Source organism: Heptranchias perlo, chromosome 18 (assembly GCF_035084215.1).
Source record: "Heptranchias perlo isolate sHepPer1 chromosome 18, sHepPer1.hap1, whole genome shotgun sequence".
In the NCBI taxonomy this organism is placed as follows: domain Eukaryota; kingdom Metazoa; phylum Chordata; class Chondrichthyes; order Hexanchiformes; family Hexanchidae; genus Heptranchias; species Heptranchias perlo.
The window spans coordinates 1,834,065-1,854,869 of NC_090342.1; the positions used below are offsets into that span (position 1 = coordinate 1,834,065).

The following is a 20,805-nucleotide window of genomic DNA, read 5'->3' on the forward strand; positions in this document are numbered from 1 at the left end:
CTCTAATTACCTCTTCTCACTCTGCCCCCATATCCTCTATTCCCTTCTCCCTCATGTATGTATCAAGCCTCCCCTTAAATGCATCAATACTCTCTGCTTTAACCACTCCACGTTATAGCGAGTTCCACATTCTCACCACTCCCTTATAAAGACATTCCTCCTAAATTCTTTATTTAAGTTTGTGAACAGTCTGGTTCAGCCTGAGACAGTGACCAGGGAGGGGGATGGAATCAGTGGTGAGGAAACGGAGTTTGTGATGGGAACTGAAGACGATGGCTTTGATCTTCCCAATGTTCCATGTGGAGGAAATTGCGGCTCATCCTGGATATCAGCCAGAGCAGAGGCAGTGGAGGGGTCGGGAGAGGCGGGGGAGAGCCAGAGCGGAGGCAGTGGAGGGGTCGGGAGAGGCGGGGGAGAGCCAGTGCGGAGGCAGTGGAGGGGTCGGGAGAGGCGGGGGAGAGCCAGAGCGGAGGCAGTGGAGGGGTCGGGAGAGGCGGGGGAGAGCCAGTGCGGAGGCAGTGGAGGGGTCGGGAGAGGTGGGGGAGAGCCAGAGCGGAGGCAGTGGAGGGGTCGGGAGAGGTGGGGGAGAGCCAGAGCGGAGGCAGTGGAGGGGTCGGGAGAGGTGGGGGAGAGCCAGTGCGGAGGCAGTGGAGGGGTCGGGAGAGGTGGGGGAGAGCCAGTGCGGAGGCAGTGGAGGGGTCGGGAGAGGTGGGGGAGAGCCAGTGCGGAGGCAGTGGAGGGGTCGGGAGAGGCGGGGGAGAGCCAGAGCAGAGGCAGTGGAGGGGTCGGGAGAGGCGGGGGAGAGCCAGAGCAGAGGCAGTGGAGGGGTCGGGAGAGGCGGGGGAGAGCCAGAGCGGAGGCAGTGGAGGGGTCGGGAGAGGTGGGGGAGAGCCAGAGCGGAGGCAGTGGAGGGGTCGGGAGAGGTGGGGGAGAGCCAGAGCGGAGGCAGTGGAGGGGTCGGGAGAGGTGGGGGAGAGCCAGAGCGGAGGCAGTGGAGGGGTCGGGAGAGGTGGGGGAGAGCCAGAGCGGAGGCAGTGGAGGGGTCGGGAGAGGCGGGGGAGAGCCAGTGCGGAGGCAGTGGAGGGGTCGGGAGAGGCGGGGGAGAGCCAGAGCGGAGGCAGTGGAGGGGTCGGGAGAGGTGGGGGAGAGCCAGAGCGGAGGCAGTGGAGGGGTCGGGAGAGGTGGGGGAGAGCCAGAGCGGAGGCAGTGGAGGGGTCGGGAGAGGTGGGGGAGAGCCAGAGCGGAGGCAGTGGAGGGGTCGGGAGAGGTGGGGGAGAGCCAGAGCGGAGGCAATGGAGGGGTCGGGAGAGGTGGGGGAGAGCCAGTGCGGAGGCAGTGGAGGGGTCGGGAGAGGCGGGGGAGAGCCAGTGCGGAGGCAGTGGAGGGGTCGGGAGAGGTGGGGGAGAGCCAGTGCGGAGGCAGTGGAGGGGTCGGGAGAGGCGGGGGAGAGCCAGAGCAGAGGCAGTGGAGGGGTCGGGAGAGGCGGGGGAGAGCCAGAGCAGAGGCAGTGGAGGGGTCGGGAGAGGCGGGGGAGAGCCAGAGCGGAGGCAGTGGAGGGGTCGGGAGAGGTGGGGGAGAGCCAGAGCGGAGGCAGTGGAGGGGTCGGGAGAGGTGGGGGAGAGCCAGAGCGGAGGCAGTGGAGGGGTCGGGAGAGGTGGGGGAGAGCCAGAGCGGAGGCAGTGGAGGGGTCGGGAGAGGTGGGGGAGAGCCAGAGCGGAGGCAGTGGAGGGGTCGGGAGAGGTGGGGGAGAGCCAGTGCGGAGGCAGTGGAGGGGTCGGGAGAGGCGGGGGAGAGCCAGAGCGGAGGCAGTGGAGGGGTCGGGAGAGGTGGGGGAGAGCCAGAGCGGAGGCAGTGGAGGGGTCGGGAGAGGTGGGGGAGAGCCAGTGCGGAGGCAGTGGAGGGGTCGGGAGAGGCGGGGGAGAGCCAGAGCGGAGGCAGTGGAGGGGTCGGGAGAGGTGGGGGAGAGCCAGTGCGGAGGCAGTGGAGGGGTCGGGAGAGGTGGGGGAGAGCCAGAGCGGAGGCAGTGGAGGGGTCGGGAGAGGTGGGGGAGAGCCAGAGCGGAGGCAGTGGAGGGGTCGGGAGAGGTGGGGGAGAGCCAGTGCGGAGGCAGTGGAGGGGTCGGGAGAGGTGGGGGAGAGCCAGAGCGGAGGCAGTGGAGGGGTCGGGAGAGGTGGGGGAGAGCCAGAGCGGAGGCAGTGGAGGGGTCGGGAGAGGCGGGGGAGAGCCAGAGCGGAGGCAGTGGAGGGGTCGGGAGAGGCGGGGGAGAGCCAGAGCGGAGGCAGTGGAGGGGTCGGGAGAGGCGGGGGAGAGCCAGTGCGGAGGCAGTGGAGGGGTCGGGAGAGGCGGGGGAGAGCCAGTGCTGGCTGTCGTCAGTGTCCATGTGGAAGTTGAACCCCCTCTCTCTGTGGTGATGTCGCCGAGGGGCATCATGTAGATGAGGAAGAGGAAGGGGCCAAGGATAGATCCCTGGGGAATTCCAGAGGTAACGGAGTGGGGGCAGGAAGGGAAGCCATTGCTGGAGATTCTCTGGCAATGATTGGATAGATCAGAGTGGTGAGGGCCATCCCACTCAGCTGGTTAAAGGGGCTCTGTCCATGGAACTTAAGCCCAACTGCAGAATTCCTATGTCATTGGGCAGAACGCAACATGCAGCCAGCAGTATAACTCAGGTCTACAAACTGCCCATCCATCGTGATTTTCTGCTTGGGAATTCTTTTGATAATCTTTAGTTTAAAGATCTTTTAGTTTGTTCCCACACAATGAGATGATGTGCATGGGGCACACTGTAAGAGTACGTACACACCATCAATAAGTATGTCGTGTATATGGTGCACCCTTGGTCATTCAATATGATATGAAATCAAAAGGGATTGGGTTCACTTCAGTCAAGTTCCACCGTAACAAAGGCCTAATGTGGGGGTGTGATGTGGGCCTGTGACGTGTGACGTGGGCGTGTGGCGTGTGGCATGGGCGTGTGCCTTGTGACGTGGGCGTGTGACATGGGCGTGTGACGTGTGACGTGTGACATGGGCATGTGACGTGTGACGTGGGTGTGTGACGTGGGTGTGTGACGTGTGGCGTGGGCGTGTGGTGTGTGACATGTGACGTGGGCGTGTGGCGTGGGCGTGTGACGTGGGTGTGTGACGTGGGTGTGTGACGTGTGGCGTGGGTGTGTGGCGTGTGGTGTGTGACATGTGGCGTGTGGCGTGGGCGTGTGACGTGGGTGTGTGACGTGTGACGTGGGCGTGTGACATGTGACATGTGCGTGTGACGTGTGACATGTGCGTGTGACGTGTTAGGCACGATCTTTACGCTGATCCACAACTTACACTCGAATTTGATGTTTCTTAAATTTTCAGGAAGTTCGTGAAGTGCAACTTTTAGCCACTCGTCCAGCTGTTTGGCAAACTTGCGAATCACCTGAGTCAGACTGAAATGAGAAATAAGGAGAAAGTTTTCAATTAATTAATCAAATCCTGCAGGATATTCTCTCACAACAACAACTTGCACCTTTAACATGGTGAAATGTTATTACATTCGTCACACTCGCGATGTCACACTTTAAATACAGACCCAGTCTTCAGTAACTGGTCACCTTGTATAAACTGGATGGTTTCACTAGCGAGTTAAACCCTAAACATTAAACATTAGCCTCCCGAGTTCTTGTCGCTGGGACCAGCCTCATTCACCAGTATCGGAAATAAAGGCATTTGTTGAGACATTAATCCGCCTTTTCTCTTCACCGAGGCTGACTGACCTGCTGTGTGTTTCCAGCATTCTCTGTTCTCAATACTGCACCAAACACACTGCATCGCACAGTGGCAGGGGCAGATTTACATTTGTGATTTCTTACGTGGTGAGTTCCTAATCTCGGCCCTGTCGCCACTACGTTGGATTAAGTGGCGATGTGGTGTTTCCACACTGGAAGAGGGAAACCAGGAGGAGTCTCTCCTGCTCTTGGTGACCAGCTCAAGAGCAGCATAAACCTGCTGAGCAGATTATCTGACCGTCCTCATGACTTGACAAAGACCTAAAGGTCGGTGGGGGGGGGACAAAATACCACAGTGGGATTGTCAGCTGGGGCTCAGTGGGGGGCACTCTCGCCTCCTGAGTCTTAATGTCACGGGTTCAAGTCCCCACTCCAGAGACTTAAGCCCATAATCCAGGCCGACACTCCCAGTGCAGTACTGAGGGAGCGCTGCACTGTCGGAGGGTCAGTACTGAGGGAGGGCTGCACTGTCGGAGGGTCAGTACTGAGGGAGCGCCGCACTGTCGGAGGGTCAGTACTGAGGGAGCGCCGCACTGTCGGAGGGTCAGTACTGAGGGAGCGCCGCACTGTCGGAGGGTCAGTACTGAGGGAGGGCCGCACTGTCGGAGGGTCAGTACTGAGGGAGCGCCGCACTGTCGGAGGGTCAGTACTGAGGGAGCGCTGCACTGTCGGAGGGTCAGTACTGAGGGAGGGCTGCACTGTCGGAGGGTCAGTACTGAGGGAGTGCTGCACTGTCGGACGGTCAGTACTGAGGGAGCGCTGCACTGTCGGAGGGTCAGTACTGAGGGAGCGCTGCACTGTCGGAGGGTCAGTACTGAGGGAGAGCTGCACTGTCGGAGGGTCAGTACTGAGGGAGCGCCGCACTGTCGGACGGCCAGTACTGAGGGAGGGCTGCACTGTCGGAGGGTCAGTACTGAGGGAGGGCTGCACTGTCGGAGGGTCAGTACTGAGGGAGCGCTGCACTGTCGGAGGGTCAGTACTGAGGGAGCGCTGCACTGTCGGAAGGTCAGTACTGAGGGAGCGCCGCACTGTCGGAGGGTCAGTACTGAGGGAGCGCTGCACTGTCGGAGGGTCAGTACTGAGGGAGGGCTGCACTGTCGGAGGGTCAGTACTGAGGGAGCGCCGCACTGTCGGAGGGTCAGTACTGAGGGAGCGCCGCACTGTCGGAGGGTCAGTACTGAGGGAGCGCCGCACTGTCGGAGGGTCAGTACTGAGGGAGGGCCGCACTGTCGGAGGGTCAGTACTGAGGGAGCGCCGCACTGTCGGAGGGTCAGTACTGAGGGAGCGCTGCACTGTCGGAGGGTCAGTACTGAGGGAGGGCTGCACTGTCGGAGGGTCAGTACTGAGGGAGTGCTGCACTGTCGGACGGTCAGTACTGAGGGAGCGCTGCACTGTCGGAGGGTCAGTACTGAGGGAGCGCTGCACTGTCGGAGGGTCAGTACTGAGGGAGAGCTGCACTGTCGGAGGGTCAGTACTGAGGGAGCGCCGCACTGTCGGACGGCCAGTACTGAGGGAGGGCTGCACTGTCGGAGGGTCAGTACTGAGGGAGGGCTGCACTGTCGGAGGGTCAGTACTGAGGGAGCGCTGCACTGTCGGAGGGTCAGTACTGAGGGAGCGCTGCACTGTCGGAAGGTCAGTACTGAGGGAGCGCCGCACTGTCGGAGGGTCAGTACTGAGGGAGCGCCGCACTGTCGGAGGGTCAGTACTGAGGGAGCGCCACACTGTCGGAGGGTCAGTACTGAGGGAACGCCGCACTGTCGGAGGGTTAGTACTGAGGGAGGGCTGCACTGTCGGAGGGTCAGTACTGAGGGAGCACTGCACTGTCGGAGGGTCAGTACTGAGGGAGGGCTGCACTGTCGGAGGGTCAGTACTGAGGGAGCGCCGCACTGTCGGACGGCCAGTACTGAGGGAGCGCTGCACTGTCGGAGGGTCAGTACTGAGGGAGTGCTGCACTGTCGGAGGGTCAGTACTGAGGGAGGGCTGCACTGTCGGAGGGGCAGTACTGAGGGAGGGCTGCACTGTTGGCGGTATTGCCTTTTGGATGAGACATTAAACCAAGGCCCTGTCTGCCCTCTCAGGTGGATGTAAAAGATCCCATGGCACTATTTTGAAGAAGAGCAGGGGGCATAAATTCAAGCATTAAAGTTAACACTAAGAAGATTAATTTGCATCAGTAGCAAAGTGTGACATCTGGAGTGCAACGTCTGGATTGTGACATCTGGAGTGCGACACATGCAATATTTTTACATAAAGATAAAGAAATTTAATTAGTAATTAATTATTCCCATCTTCATTTGGACATGAAGTACTACCACAAAATAATCCTGAAGTATATTCTTCACTGGATTAGATGCAGCACCTGTGGAAATAGTTGCTCCTTTGAACACTGTCCATGGGATCATTACTGTCTGTTGGAAGGAAATTGTAAACAATTTTACAACACCAAGTTATAGTCCAGCAATTTTATTTTAAATTCACAAGCTTTCGGAGGCTTCCTCCTTCCTCAGGTGAACGATGTGAAAATGAAATCCTCGAGATGAAATCGCATTTATAATTCACAGAACAATGTTTGGTGATTACAGACAGTTTTTTCAACTGCCCGTTGCCAAGGCAATCAGTGTGCAGACAGACAGGTGTTACCTGCCAGGTCTCACAGAATATACAAATCACCAAAAAAAAAACAACAAACAAAAAAAACAGATAACAGGATGCCCCGGAGCATGGTACATCGGCAAGACCATGCAGACGCTGCGACAACGGATGAACGGACACCGCGCAACAATCGCCAGACAGGAGGGTTCCCTCCCAGTCGGGGAACACTTCAGCAGTCAAGGACATTCAGCCACCGATCTTCGGGTAAGCGTACTCCAAGGCGGCCTTCGAGACACACGACAACGCAAAATCGTCGAGCAGAAATTGATAGCCAAGTTCCGCACCCATGAGGACGGCCTCAACCGGGATCTTGGGTTCATGTCACGCTACACGTTACCCCACCAGCGAATAAAAGTTATCTGTTTTTAATATAACGGGTCAGTTGCTGTCTTTTCTATGTTTCTACCTCTCTATCTCTGTTTTTTTTTTGTTTGTTGTTTTTTTTTTGGTGATTTGTATATTCTGTGAGACCTGGCAGGTAACACCTGTCTGTCTGCACACTGATTGCCTTGGCAACGGGCAGTTGAAAAAACTGTCTGTAATCACCAAACATTGTTCTGTGAATTATAAATGCGATTTCGTCTCGAGGATTTCATTTTCACATCGTTCACCTGACGAAGGAGGTAGCCTCCGAAAGCTTGTGAATTTAAAATAAAATTGCTGGACTATAACTTGGTGTTGTAAAATTGTTTACAATTGTCAACCCCAGTCCATCACCGGCATCTCCACATCATGTTGGAAGGAAGGAATTGGAGTTGCCGGGCAGCAGCCTCCCAGTACTGGTGAGGTGTGCATACTCTCCTGGACAGTCATAGGTTAGGAAATTAACAACAGACAAACAGAAACATAGAATCATAGAAAGGTTACAGCACGGAAAGAGGCCATTCGGCCCATCGAGTCCATGCTGGCTCTATGCAAGAGCAATCCAGCTAGTCCCACTCCCCCACCCTTTCCCCGTAGCCCTGCAATTTTTTTGCTTTCAAGTACTTATCCAGTTCCCTTTTGAAGACCATGATTGAATCTGCCTCCACCACCCCCTCGGGCAGTGTATTCCAGATCCTAACCACTCGCTGTGTAAAAATTTTTTCCTCATGTCACCTTTGGTTCTTTTGCCAATCACCTTAAATCTATGTCCTCTGGTTCTTGACCCTTCTGCCAATGGGAACAGTTTCTCTCTATCTACTCTGTCTAGCCCATTCATGATTTTGAAGACCTCTATCAAATCTCCTCTCAATCTTCTCTGTTCGAAGGAGAACAACCCCAGCTTCTCCAGTCTATCCACGTAACTAAAGTCCCTCATCCCTGGAATCATTCTAGTAAATCTCCTCTGCACCCTCTCTAAGGCCTTCACATCTTTCCTAAAGCGTGATGCCCAGAACTGGACACAATACTCCAGCTGTGGTCAAACCAGTGTTTTAAAAAGGTTCATCATGACTTCCTTGCTTTTGTACTCTATGCCTCTATTTATAAAGCCCAGGATCCCGTATGCTTTTTTTAATCCGCTTTCTCAGCCTGCCCTGCCACCTTCAAAGATTTGTGTACATATACCCACAGATCTCGCTGTTCCTGTACCCTTTTAGAGTTGTGCCCTCTAGTTTATTTTGCCTCTCCTCGTTCTTTCGACCGAAATGTATAACTTCGCATTTTTCTGGGTTAAATTTCATCTGCCACATGTCCGCCCATTCCACCAGCCTGTCTGTATCCTCTTGAAGTCTATCACTATCCTCCTCACTGTTCACTACACTTCAAAGTTTTGTGTCATCTGCAAATTTTGAAATTGTGCCCTGTACACCCAAGTCCAAGTTATCAGAGTATAACCTGGAGCCTGCTGGATTTTACCCACAAATGTTCCCAACTCTGGTAATAAATTGGGAGTGGGGGGGGTTGGGGGGGAGTGAAATTAAACTTCAGTGGGAGCGCAAAATGGGCCACGGAAAGGAAAATTGGACGAGATGTGTATCTAGGTGGGGCGTGTAACGGGCGGGGGGCGAGCAACGGGCGGGGGGGTGTAACGGGCAGGGCGAGCAACCGGTGGGGGGGCGAGTAACGGGCGAGGGGTGTAACGGGCGGGGGGGGCGTGTAACGGGCGGGGGGTGTAATGGGCGGGGGGTGTAACGGGCGGGGGGGGCGAGCAACGGGCGGGGGGTGTGTAACGGGCGACTGATCCTCTACCCGTCCGCTGTGCACTCCGGCAGAAGTTTGATTTTTCCTGCTCGGAGTCTGGAATCGGGATTGTAGCTGATTTGGAGAACGGTTTGACCAACCTGTCTGGTAGTGCCTGTAATACAGTTGGCATCAATACCCCAGAGATGGCTTTGTACAATATCGAGTCACAAACACCGACAATGTTGACGACAGTGGAGGAGCCCAGGACTGGGAGCATGTGCGGAGGCATTCCTTGCCAGAAGTGTAGAAGAAAACTTTGAACCTGGTTCAAGTGGGGAAACAAAAAAAAGCATCTTAACATTGTGGTTCTAGTAGTGAATCGCAAGGCACGAGTTGAGTTCAATGGGAAGTCCTTACCTCATCGAAATTTGCCCTGATCACGGTGTCTAGGATTCTCTGACAGTGAGTTCGATACATCATAATGAAGGTAGAAACCTAGAAACAAAAGAGCAGGAACATCTGGTAATATTCACAAATACCAAACTTTGTTCAATGTTACTTTATAAAGTTTGATGATATTTCTTGCAGTTACATGGAGTCTTTTCACATCAAAGCATCGTAGGTGTCAGTCGGGGCTCAGTGAGGAACACTCTCGCCTCTGAGTCAGAAGGTCATCTGTTCAAGCTCCACTCCAGAGTCGAGCTCATAATCTAGTACTGAGGGAGTGCTGCACTGTTGGAGGTGCCGTCTTTCAGATTACACATTGAACCGAGGCCCTGTCAGCTGGATGCAAAAGATCCCTCAGCACTATTCAAAGAACAGGAAGTTCTCCTGATATCCTGGCCAACTTTCTTCCTTCAACCAATACTACTTATTTATCTCATTTGCTGTTTGTGGGATCTTGACTACCGCATTTGCTATTGAGAGTGGTAGACTCCAAAGCAGAACAGGATAAGCTACATGAGGATTTGAATTATGCTTGGGAATTGGGCAGACAGGTGGCAGATGGAATTCAATATAGACAATTGCAAAGTGGTAGACATGGAATTGGGAAGGGGGAGACCTATTGATTAAAAAGAAAAAGAAAAAAAAAGAGACCTATTGATTTGGCGCAGGTTGGAATTCCTAAATAACGAGAAAGTCCTGTGTTTATACAGCATCTTTCACGACCTCAGGACGTCCCAAATTGCTTTACAGCCAATGTCGAATCAATTTGGGTGGAGGTAAGAAATGGCAAGGGAAAGAAATCACTGGTGGGAGTAGTATATAGGCCCCCTAACAGTAGCTACACTGTAGGGCAAAATATTAATCAGGAAATAAGGGGGGCTTGTAAAAAAGATAATGCAATAATCATGGGCGATTTTAACTTTCACATGGATTGGACAAATCAAATTGGCAAAATTAGCCCTGAGGAGGAGTTCAGAGAGTGTATTAGGGACTGTTTCTTAGACCAATACGTCAAGGAACCAACCAGGGAACAGGCCATTTTGGATCTGGTAATGGGTAACGAAACAGGATTAATTAATGATCTCAAAGTAAAGGATCCCTTGGGAAACAGTGATCATAACATGATAGAATTTCACATCCAGTTTGAGAGCGAGGATCTTGGGTCTGAAACTACTGTGTTAAAATTAAATAAGGGCTATTGTAAAGGAATGAGGGCGGAATTGGCTAAAGTGGACTGGGTAAACAGATTAGATGGTATGATGGTGGATAAGCAGTGGCAAACATTTAAAAAGATATTTTATGACTCGCAACAAAAATATATCCCTGTGAGGAGGAAAGACTCCACAAAAAGGGTGAACCAACCATGGCTAACTAAGGAAGTAAAGGATGGTATCAGGTTAAAAGAAAAAGCATACAACATGGCAAAGATTACTGGTAAGCCCGAAGATTGGGAAAACTTTAAAAACCAGCAAAGGATGACTAAAAGAATAATAAAGAGGAGAAAATAAATTGAGAGTAAACTAGCAAGAAATATAAAAACTGACAGTAAAAGCTTCTACAAGTATATAAAAAGGAAGAGGGTAGCTAAAGTAAACATTGGTCCCTTAGAGGATGAGACTGGGGAAATAATAATGGAAAACAAGGAAATGGCAGAGGAATTGAGCAGATATTTTGTATCTGTCTTCACAGTAGAAGACACTAATAACATACTAATAATATTAGAAAATCAAGGGGCAAAGGGGAGGGAGGAACTAAAAACAATCACTATCACTAGAGAAAAAGTACTAGGTAAACTAATGGGTCTAAAGGCTGACAAGTCCCCTGGACCTGATGGCTTGCATCCGAGGGTCTTAAAGGAAGTGGCTACAGAGATAGTGGATGCATTGGTTGTAATCTTCCAGAATTCACTAGATTCTGGAAAGGTCCCAGCAGATTGGAAAACCGCAAACGTAACACCCCTATTCAAGAAGGGAGTGAGTCAGAAAGCAGGTAACTATAGACCAGTTAGCCTAACATCGGTCATTAGGAAAATGCTGGAATCCATTATTAAAGAAGTAGTAGCAGGACATTTGGAGGCTCATAATACAATCAAGGAGAGTCAACATGGTTTTATGAAAGGGAAATTGTGTCTGACAAATTTATTAGAGGTCTTTGAGGAAGTAACAGGCAGGGTGGATAAAGGAGAACCAATGGATCCAGTATATTTGGATTTCCAAAAGGCATTCGATAAGGTGCCACATAAAAGATTACTGCACAAGATAAGAGCTCATGGTGTTGGCGGTAATATACTGGTATGGATAGAGGATTGGCTAACTAACAGAAAACAAAGAGTCGGGATAAAAGGGTCATTTTCAAAATGGGAATCTGTAACTAATGGGGTGCCGCAGGGCTCAGTGCTGGGGCCTCAACTATTTACAATATATATCAATGACTTGGATGAAGGAACAGAGTGTCTTGTGGTCAAATTTGCTGCTGATACAAAGATAGGTGGAAAAGCAAGTTGTGATGAGGACACAAAGTGTCTGCAAAGGGATATTGACAGGTTAAGCGAATGGGCAAAAATTTAGCAGATGGAATATAATGTGGGAAAATGTGAAGTCGTCCACTTTGGGAGGAAAAATAAAAAAGCAAAATATTATTTGAATGGAGAAATACTACAAAATGCTGCGGTACAGAGGGATCTGGGTGTCCTCATACGTGAAACACAAAAAGTCAACATACAGGTGCAGCAGGTAATCCGGAAGGCAAACGGAATATTGGCCTTTATTTCTAGGGGGATGGAGTATAAAAGCAGGGAAGTCATGCTACAACTGTACAGGGTGCTGGTGAGACCACACCTGGAGTACTGCGTACAGTTCTGGTGCCCTTATTTAAGGAAGGGCATACTTGCATTGGAGGCAGTTCAGAGAAGGTTCACTAGGTTGATTCCAGGTATGGAAGGGTTGTCTTGTGAAGAAAGATTGAACAGGTTGGGTCTATACTCATTGGAGTTTAGAAGAATGAGAGGAGATCTTATTGAAACATACAAGATTCTGAGGGGACTCGATAGGGTAGATGCTGAGAGGATGTTACCCCTCATGGGGGAATCTAAAACTAGGGGGCATAGTCTCAGAATAAGGAGTCACCCGTTTAAGACAGAAATGAGGAGGAATTTCTTCTCCCAGAGGGTCGCGAATCTTTGGAATTCTTTACCCCAAAAAGCTGTGGCGGCTGAGTCATTGATTACATTCAAGGCTGAGTTAGACAAATTTTTGATCAGCAAGGGAGTCAAAGGATACGGGGAAAGGGTGGGAAAATGGAGTTGAGGTAAAAATCAGATCAGCCCTGATCTCATCAAATAGCAGAGCAGGCTCGAGGGGCCGAATGGCCTACTCCTATTTCTTATGGTCTTATGAAGTACTTTTGAAGTGTAGTCACTGTTGTAATGTAGGAAATGTGGCAGCCAATTTGCACACAGCAAGATCCCACAAACAGCAAAGTGATAATGATCAGATAATCTGCTTTAGTGATAAATATTGGCCAGGACACCAGGGTGAACTCCCCTACTATTCTCCAAAATGGTGCCATGGGATCTTTTAGGTTCACCTGGTTTAATGTTTCATCTGAAAGACGGCACCTCCGACTGCGTGGCACTCCCTCAGTACTGCACTGGGAATATCAGCCTAGATTTTGTACTCAAGTCTCTGGAGTGGGACTTGACCCCATGACCTTCTGACTCAGAGGCGAGACTGCTACCCATTGAGCCATGACTGATGCCTCTAGACTCCTTATCCTCCGTCCATCAGCTCAGCAGAGACGATGGGGTTGAATGAATTCACTCCCCTATTATGGGTTGTGAACGAGCCCAGCCCCTTCATTCATCTGGATCCCTTTCTGAGACGAGTCGCTCTGGACATTGTCTATTCAGTGCCTCCTTGGTCTTCCTGTGCCTCGTGCTCCATGTACCTCTATGTAGCTCTTTCCATTCTTCAAACGTGCCCCAAACCATCGCAGTCGTTCTTGGATCATCTGTATTAGCATTGTTTCTTGTTCAAGCCATGTTCTTATCATATCATAATAATGCCCCTTACATATGTATAATTCACCCTAACCACCCATTATAATGTATCTAGAAGAGCCTCAAACAAAACAGAAATTGCTAATGCAATATTATAATTACTTGTTGCTCTCCTCGACCTTACCAAAACCAGGGGCCATAAATATAAGATAGTCACTAATAAATCCAATAGGGAATTCAGGAGAAACTTCTTTACCCAGAGAGTGGTGAGAATGTGGAACTCGCTACCACAGGGAGTGGTTGAGGCGGATAGTGTTGATGCATTTAAGGGGAAGCTAGAGAAACAGACGAGGGAGAAAGGAATCGAAGGATATGTTGATAGGGTGAGATGAAGTAAGGAGGGAGGAGGTGCGTGTGGAGCATAAATGTCAGCATGGACCTGTTGGGCCGAATGGCCTGTTTCTGTGCTGTAGACTCGATGTAATTCTACATTTAATATTTTCCGTTTCTTCCAGTCTCTGATTCTCTTATCTGAGATGAATGGCAATGAGCAGCTACTGAATTCTCATTAAAAAAACTACACTGCCCTCTTTGTGAAAATGCTGTGTGATTTGTGTTCCTTACATTTTATCTCGGAGACAGGAAGATCTATATTTAATTTGTGCATTAGCGTGAAGCAGTGGAGATAATGGATCAGCCATCATTCTGTCTTTACCTTCTCCTCCGAGAGGCTCGCTGGCAGATTTAGATCTTTGACATTTGGGAATTCTGGTAACAAGGTGCCGAGTTTGGAGCGGGGTGAATATGCCACTGTCTGTTTCGTCACTTCTTTCTTTCCCGTTTCGTTTACCCAGGCCGCTCCTTTCTTGGAATACATCACATCATAATACGGGGAGCTCTCCTTCACTGCTATCCCATAATAATGGTATCTGTTAGAGGCAAATAGAGTGCGTTACAGATTCAGAATCAATCAACGGGTATCACATATTCAAAATAGGCAAATCAACCAGCTAATTGGATAGCTCTTTCAAAGAGCCGGCACAGGCACGATGGGCCAAATGGCCTCCTTCAGTGCTGTATGATTCTATGATTTAGTTTACACAGCGAGAGCTGGGAGCAGCAGCATTAACATTCTGAGCGAGTGAGCACAAGCACGGAAGAAGAAATGATTTATCACTATCTTGCAAGTTTAAAGTTGAAAGCAGGTCTGAGTTATGATGCACCTCCACCACAATCGTACAGTCGGTGCAAAGCAGTTTTGCATCGCACCAACGCTGCAGTTACAGTGCAAGTATAGCTTAAATCTAAGAGTCGGACCTGACACCGGACAGAATCCAGCTCAGGCATTGACGCTATGTCCAGTCCACAGGTTTAATGGTGGGAAGATTAAAATGCATCAGATCAGCACTAAATATCTCACCTTAAGCACCTAACTCACTAATGTTGCTTCCCCCAGTCTGAGGTTTATTCCCTGCTGTTCAAGTAAGAGACAGGGATCAGGGACGCCCTGTGCAGGGACACTGCAGGGTAAACCCCTGTACAATCTCCCTATGGGACCATGCATTGAGCTCGAATTCGGGCAAGCTCCTTTAATCCAAATGAAATGTAGTCCATTAACAGTAGGTCTTATTGGATGAATTGAGCGGTAGAACGTTCTGGTTTAATTTCATGTCTGTCTGGTTTACGCTACAGCTTTCGAATTAGTGTGAAGCAGATCCCTCTTCGTCGGTGCAGGATTGGAGTGTAGACGCAGTCTTTATCAGCCTAATACTGCCCAGATCTAACAACACTGTCCAGGATCAAACAGGAGAGAAGTTCTGACCTGTTTCCATAAATGCAAAAACTCCCTGTCAGCACATGGGCCCGCTCCCACAATCCCATTCCCTTTTTGTTCACATTGAAATTATTGGGTCAAAAGATATGGCCAAATTCTACAAATAAACTCTTCACTCCCCACACAAGTGAGCAGATGATCCATTTTGAACCTTCACTGGCCAGAGAGAGAACATAAGAACATAAGAAATAGGAGCAGGAGTAGGCCATACCGCCCCTCGAACCTGCTCCGCCATTCAATCAGATCATGGCTGATCTTCGACCTCAACTCCACTTTCCCGCCCGATCCCCATATCCCTTGATACCCCTAGAGTCCAAAAATCTATTAATCTCAGTCTTGACTATTCTCAATGACTGAGCATCCACAGCTCTCTGGGATAGAGAATTCCAAAGATTCTCAACCCTCTGAGTGAAGAAATTCCTCCTCATCTCAGTCTTAAATGACTGACCCCTAATCTTGAGACTATGCCCCCTAGTTCAAGACTCTCCAGCCAGGGGAAACCATCCCTCAGCATCTACCCTGTCAAGCCCCCTCAGAATCGTATATGTTTCAGTGAGATCATAGAATCACAGAAAGGTTACAGCACGGAAGGAGGCCATTTGGCCCATCGAGTCCATGCCAGCTCTATGCAAGAGCAATCCAGCTAGTCCCACTCCCCCGCCCTATCCCCGTAGCCCTGCAATTTGTTTCCTTTCAAGTACTTATCCAGTTCCCTTTTGAAGGCCATGATTGAATCTGCCTCCACCACCCCCTCGGGCAGTGCATTCCAGATCCTAACCACTCGCTGCGTAAATAAGTTTTTCCTTTGGTTCTTTTGCCAATCACCTTAAATCTATGTCCTCTGGTTCTTGACCCTTCTGCCAATGGAACAGTTTCTCTCTATCTAATCTGTCTAGAACATTCATGATTTTGAATACCTCGATCAAATCTCTTCTCAACTGTCTCTGTTCCAAGGAGAACAACCCCAGCTTCTCCAGTCTATCCATGTAACCAAAGTCCCTCATCCCGGGAATCATTCTAGTAAATCTCTTCTGCACCCTCTCTAAGGCCTTCACATCTTTCCTAAAGAGTGGTGCCCAGAACTGGACACAATTCTCCAGTTGTGGCCAAACCAGTGTTTTATAAAAGCTCATCATGACTTCCTTACTTTTGTACTCTATGCCTCTATTTATAAAGTCCAGGATCCCATATGCTTTTCAACCTGCCCTGCCACCTTCAATGATTTGTGCACAGATACCCCCAGGTCTCTCTGTTCCTGTACCCATTTTAGAGTTGTGCCCTCTAGTTTGTATTGCTTCTCCTCGTTTTTCCTTCTGAAACGTATCACCTCACATTTTTCTGCGTTAGGTTTCATCTGCCACGTGTCCGCCCATGCTACCAGCCTGTCTATATCCTCTTGAAGTCTATCACTATCCTCCTCACTGTTCACTACACTTCCAAGTTTTGTGTCATCTGCAAATTTTGAAATTGTGCCCTGTACATCCACGTCCAAATCATTAATATATATCAAGAAAAGCAGTGGTCCCAGCACCGACCCCTGGGGAACACCACTGTACACCTCCCTCCAGACCGAAAAACAACCGTTCACCATTACTCTCTGTTTCCAGTTACTTAGCCAATTCTGTATCCATGCTGCTACTGTCCCCTTTATTCCATGGGCTTCAATCTTGATGACAAGCCTATTATGCGGCACTTTATCAAACGCCTTTTGAAAGTCCATATACACCACATCAACTGCATTACCCTCATCTACCCTCTCTGTTACCTCATCAAAAAACTCTCTCAAGTTAGTTAAACACGATTTACCTTTAACAAATCAGTGTTAACAAATCATTCCAGGAACCAACCTAGTGAACCTTTGCTGCACCGCCTCTAAGGTAAGTATATCCTTCCTTAGATAAGGAGACCAAAACTGTACACAGTACTCCAGGTGAGGTCTCACTAAAGTCCTGTACAATTGTAGTAAGACTTCCTTACTCTTGTACTCCAACCCCCTTTGCAATAAAGGCCAACATTCCATTTGCCTTCCTAATTGCTTGCTGAACCTGCATGCTAACTTTTTGTGTTTCTTGTACCAGGACACCCAAATCTCTCTGGACACCAACATTTAATAGATTCTCACCATTTAAAAAATATTCTGTTTTTCCATTATTCCTACAAAAGTGAACAACCTCACATTTCCCCACTTTATACTCCATCTGCCATCCTTCTCAATTAGGAAATCCCAAGAAAACTAACATTGAATCGGGGACAGGGACTCAATAAAATTAACATAATTAAAGCAACAGTAATGAAGAAAATAATAGCACTAAAGAGTGACAAATCCCCAGGACCAGATGGTTTCCATCCCAGGGTTTTAAAGGAAGTAGGTGAGCACATTGCGGATGCATAATCTAACTATAATCTTTCAAAGTTCTCTAGATTCAGGAACTGTCCCTCTGGATTGGAAAATTGCACATGTCACTCCGCTTTTTAAGAAAGGAGAGAAAGGGAAACCAGGGAATTATAGACCAGTTAGCCTAACATCTGTTGTGGGGAAATTGCTGGAGTCTATAATTAAGGATAGGGTGACTGAACACCTCGAGAATTTTCAGTTAATCAGAGAGAGCCAGCATGGATTTGTGAAAGGTAGGTCGTGCCTGACAAACCTGATTGAATTTTTTGAAGAGATGACTAAAGTAATGGACAGGGGAATGTCAATGGATGTTATTTATATGGACTTCCAGAAGGCATTTGATAAGGTCCCACATAAGAGACTGTTAGCTAAGATAGAAGCCCATGGAATCGAGGGAAAAGTACAGACTTGGTTAGGAAGTTGGCTGAGCGAAAGGCGACAGAGAGTAGGGATAATGGGTAGGTACTCACATTGGCAGGATGTGACTAGTGGAGTCCCGCAGGGATCTGTCTTGGGGCCTCAATTATTCACAATATTTATTAACGACTTAGATGAAGGCATAGAAAGTCTCATATCTAAGTTTGCCGATGACACAAAGATTGGTGGCATTGTCAGCAGTGTCGATGAAAACATAAAATTACAAAGCGATATTGATAGATTAGGTGAATGGGCAAAACTGTGGCAAATGGAATTCAATGTAGACAAATGTGAGGTCATCCACGTTGGATCAAAAAAGGATAGAACAGGGTACTTTCTAAATGGTAAAAAGTTAAAAACAGTAGATGTCTAAAGGGACCTAGGGGTTCTGGTACATAGATCATTGAAGTGTCATGAACAGGTGCAGAAAATAAAGAAGGCAAATGGAATGCTGGCCTTTATATCTAGAGGACTAGAGTACAAGGGGGCAGAAGTTATGCTGCAGTTATACAAAACCCTGGTTAGACCGCACCTGGAGTACTGTGAGCAGTTCTGGGCACCGCACCTTCGGAAGGACATATTGGCCTTGGAGGGAGTGCAGCGTAGGTTTAGTAGAATGATACCCGGACTTCAAGGGTTAAGTTACGAGGAGAGATTACACAAATTGGGGTTGTATTCTCTAGAGTTTCGAAGGTTAAGGGGTGATCTAATTGAAGTTTATAAGATATTAAGGGGAATGGATAGGGTGGATAGAGAGAAACTATTTCCGCTGGTTGGGGATTTTAGGAGTAGGGGGCACAGTCTAAAAATTAGAGCCAGACCTTTCAGGAGCGAGATTAGAAAACATTTCTACACACAAAGGGTGGTAGAAGTTTGGAACTCTCTTCTGCAAACGGCAATTGATACTAGCTCAATTGCTAAATTTAAATCTGAGATAGATAGCTTTTTGGCAACCAAAGGTATTAAGGGATATGGGCCAAAGGCGGGTATATGGAGTTAGATGACAGATCAGCCATGATCTTATCAAATGGCGGAGCAGGCATGAGGGGCTGAATGGCCTACTCCTGTTCCTATGTTCTCGCCCACTCTATATCCCTTTCCAGACTTTTTGTGTCCTCCTCACAGCTTACGTTCCCACCTAGCTTTGTATTGCCACCAAACTTGGATACATTACACTCGGTCTCTTCATTTAAGTCATTAATATATATTGTAAATAGCTGAGGCCCAAGCACTGATCCTTGTGGTACCCCACTAGTTACAGCCTGACAACCTGAAAATGACCCGTTTATCCCTACTCTCTGTTTTCTGTCTGTTCACCAATCCTCTAACCATGCTATCATGTTATCCCCAACCCCATGAGCCCTCATCTTGTGTAACTACCTTTTATGTGGCACCTTATCGAATGCCTTTTGAAAATCCAAATATACTCCATCCACTGGTTCCCCTTTATCTACCCTGCTAGTTACATCCTCAAAAAACTCTAATAAATTTGTCAAACACGATTTCTCTTTCATAAAACCATGTTGACTCTTGACTAATCGTATTGTGATTTTCTAAGTGCCCTGTTACCACTTCCTTAAGAATGGATTCCAGCTTTTTCCCTACTACTGATGTCAGGCTAACTGGCCTGTAGTTCCCTGTTTTCTCTCTCCCTCCTTTCTTGAATAGCGGGGTTACATTTGCTACCTTCCAATCCGCTGGGACCGTTCTAGAACCTAGAGAATTTTGGAAGTTCACAACCAATGTAACCACTATCTCTGCAGCCACCTCTTTTAGAACCCTCAGATGTTGGCCATCAGGTCCAGGGGATTTGTTGGCTTTTAGTCCCATTAGTTTCTCCAGTATTTTTTCTCTACTGATATTAATTACTTTAAGTTCCTCACTCTCATTAGCCCCTTGGTTCTCCACTATTTCTGGTATGTTTTTTGTGTCTTCTACTCTGAAGACAGATACAAAATATTTGTTTAACGTCTCTGCCATTTCCTGATTCCCCATTATAATTTCTCCTGTTTCAGCCTCTACGGACCAACGTTTACTTTTGCTGCTCTCTTCCTTTTTACAGACTTGTGGAAAGGACTCTGTCCTTTATATATTAGGTTCAGCACTGGACTAAGAGGTCCACATAATCCCTCCACACTTTTAATAACGCTGCCAGAGACGGTGTAAGTGAAATAACGATGACCATTAATCTGCTCCCCCAGGTATCCCTGGTCACTAACAGTGAGCTCAGACTGTGGGGACAGGTAAGAGAGCAATGACCAGAGTTCAGGTCTGTTTAAACTGCTTGGTTCGTGCCAACTGGAAGTTTAATGGGACTGTTCTCCCACTCCGTGCTCCTGAGGGTTCTGGTCATCAACGGGTGCTGCAGAATTTAGGCCCAACTGTCCTATTAGGAGAGAGCCTTACATCTGCTGGAACACCTGTATGGCGACAGCTGTGCACCTGCCCGGACACAGCCCTGCACTTGCCTGAACACCTGTATGGAGACAGTCCTGCACCTGCCTGAACACCTGTATGGACACAGACCTGCACCTGCCTGAACACCTGTATGGACACAGACCTGCACCTGCCTGAACACCTGTATGGACACAGACCTGCACCTGCCTGAACACCTGTATGGACACAGCCCTGCACCTGCCTGAACACCTGTATGGAGACAGCCCTGCACCTGCCTGAACACCTGTATGGAGACAGCCCTGCACCTGCCTGAACACCTGTATGGAGACAGCCCTGCACCTGCCTGAACACCTGTATGGACACAGCCCTGCACCTGCCTGAACACCTGTATGGACACAGCCATACTCCTGCCTGAACACCTGTATGGACACAGCCATACACCTGCCTGAACACCTGTTATGGAGACAGCCCTGCAGACCTGCCTGAACACCTGTATGGACACAGCCATACACCTGCCTGAACACCTGTTATGGGCACAGCCCTGCACCTGCCTGAACACCTTTTAGATACCCATCTCTCTTCCAACACTTAGACATTTAAATGTTTAGAGAGGGGGAATCCTTGCTCTCTAAGCATTTAACCTGAGGTAGAGTGGGACCAGCAGACCCGAGTACTTTGTAAACCAAGTTTGATCCCGCACTGATGTGACACAACTCCCTCCAGAGCGTGTCACTCCACCACACTTCAGAATCAGGTCAGACCCCGACTCCAGAAGTACACTGGCAGTTTAG

General features: G+C 49.0%; 1 protein-coding gene across 1 annotated transcript in view; it reads right to left on the reverse strand.

The window, feature by feature from the left end:
* Window positions 1–20,805, reverse strand: part of rfx4 (regulatory factor X, 4) — a 166,969-nt gene that overhangs the window by 57,564 nt on the left and 88,600 nt on the right. Inside the window, exons 14-17 of the mRNA XM_067999991.1 lie at window positions 13,687–13,900; window positions 8,945–9,022; window positions 8,686–8,849; window positions 3,330–3,430 (exon numbers count right to left, since the gene is read on the reverse strand). Coding sequence (XP_067856092.1) covers window positions 3,330–3,430; window positions 8,686–8,849; window positions 8,945–9,022; window positions 13,687–13,900 — 557 coding nt within the window. The remainder of the gene's footprint in view (window positions 1–3,329; window positions 3,431–8,685; window positions 8,850–8,944; window positions 9,023–13,686; window positions 13,901–20,805) is intronic.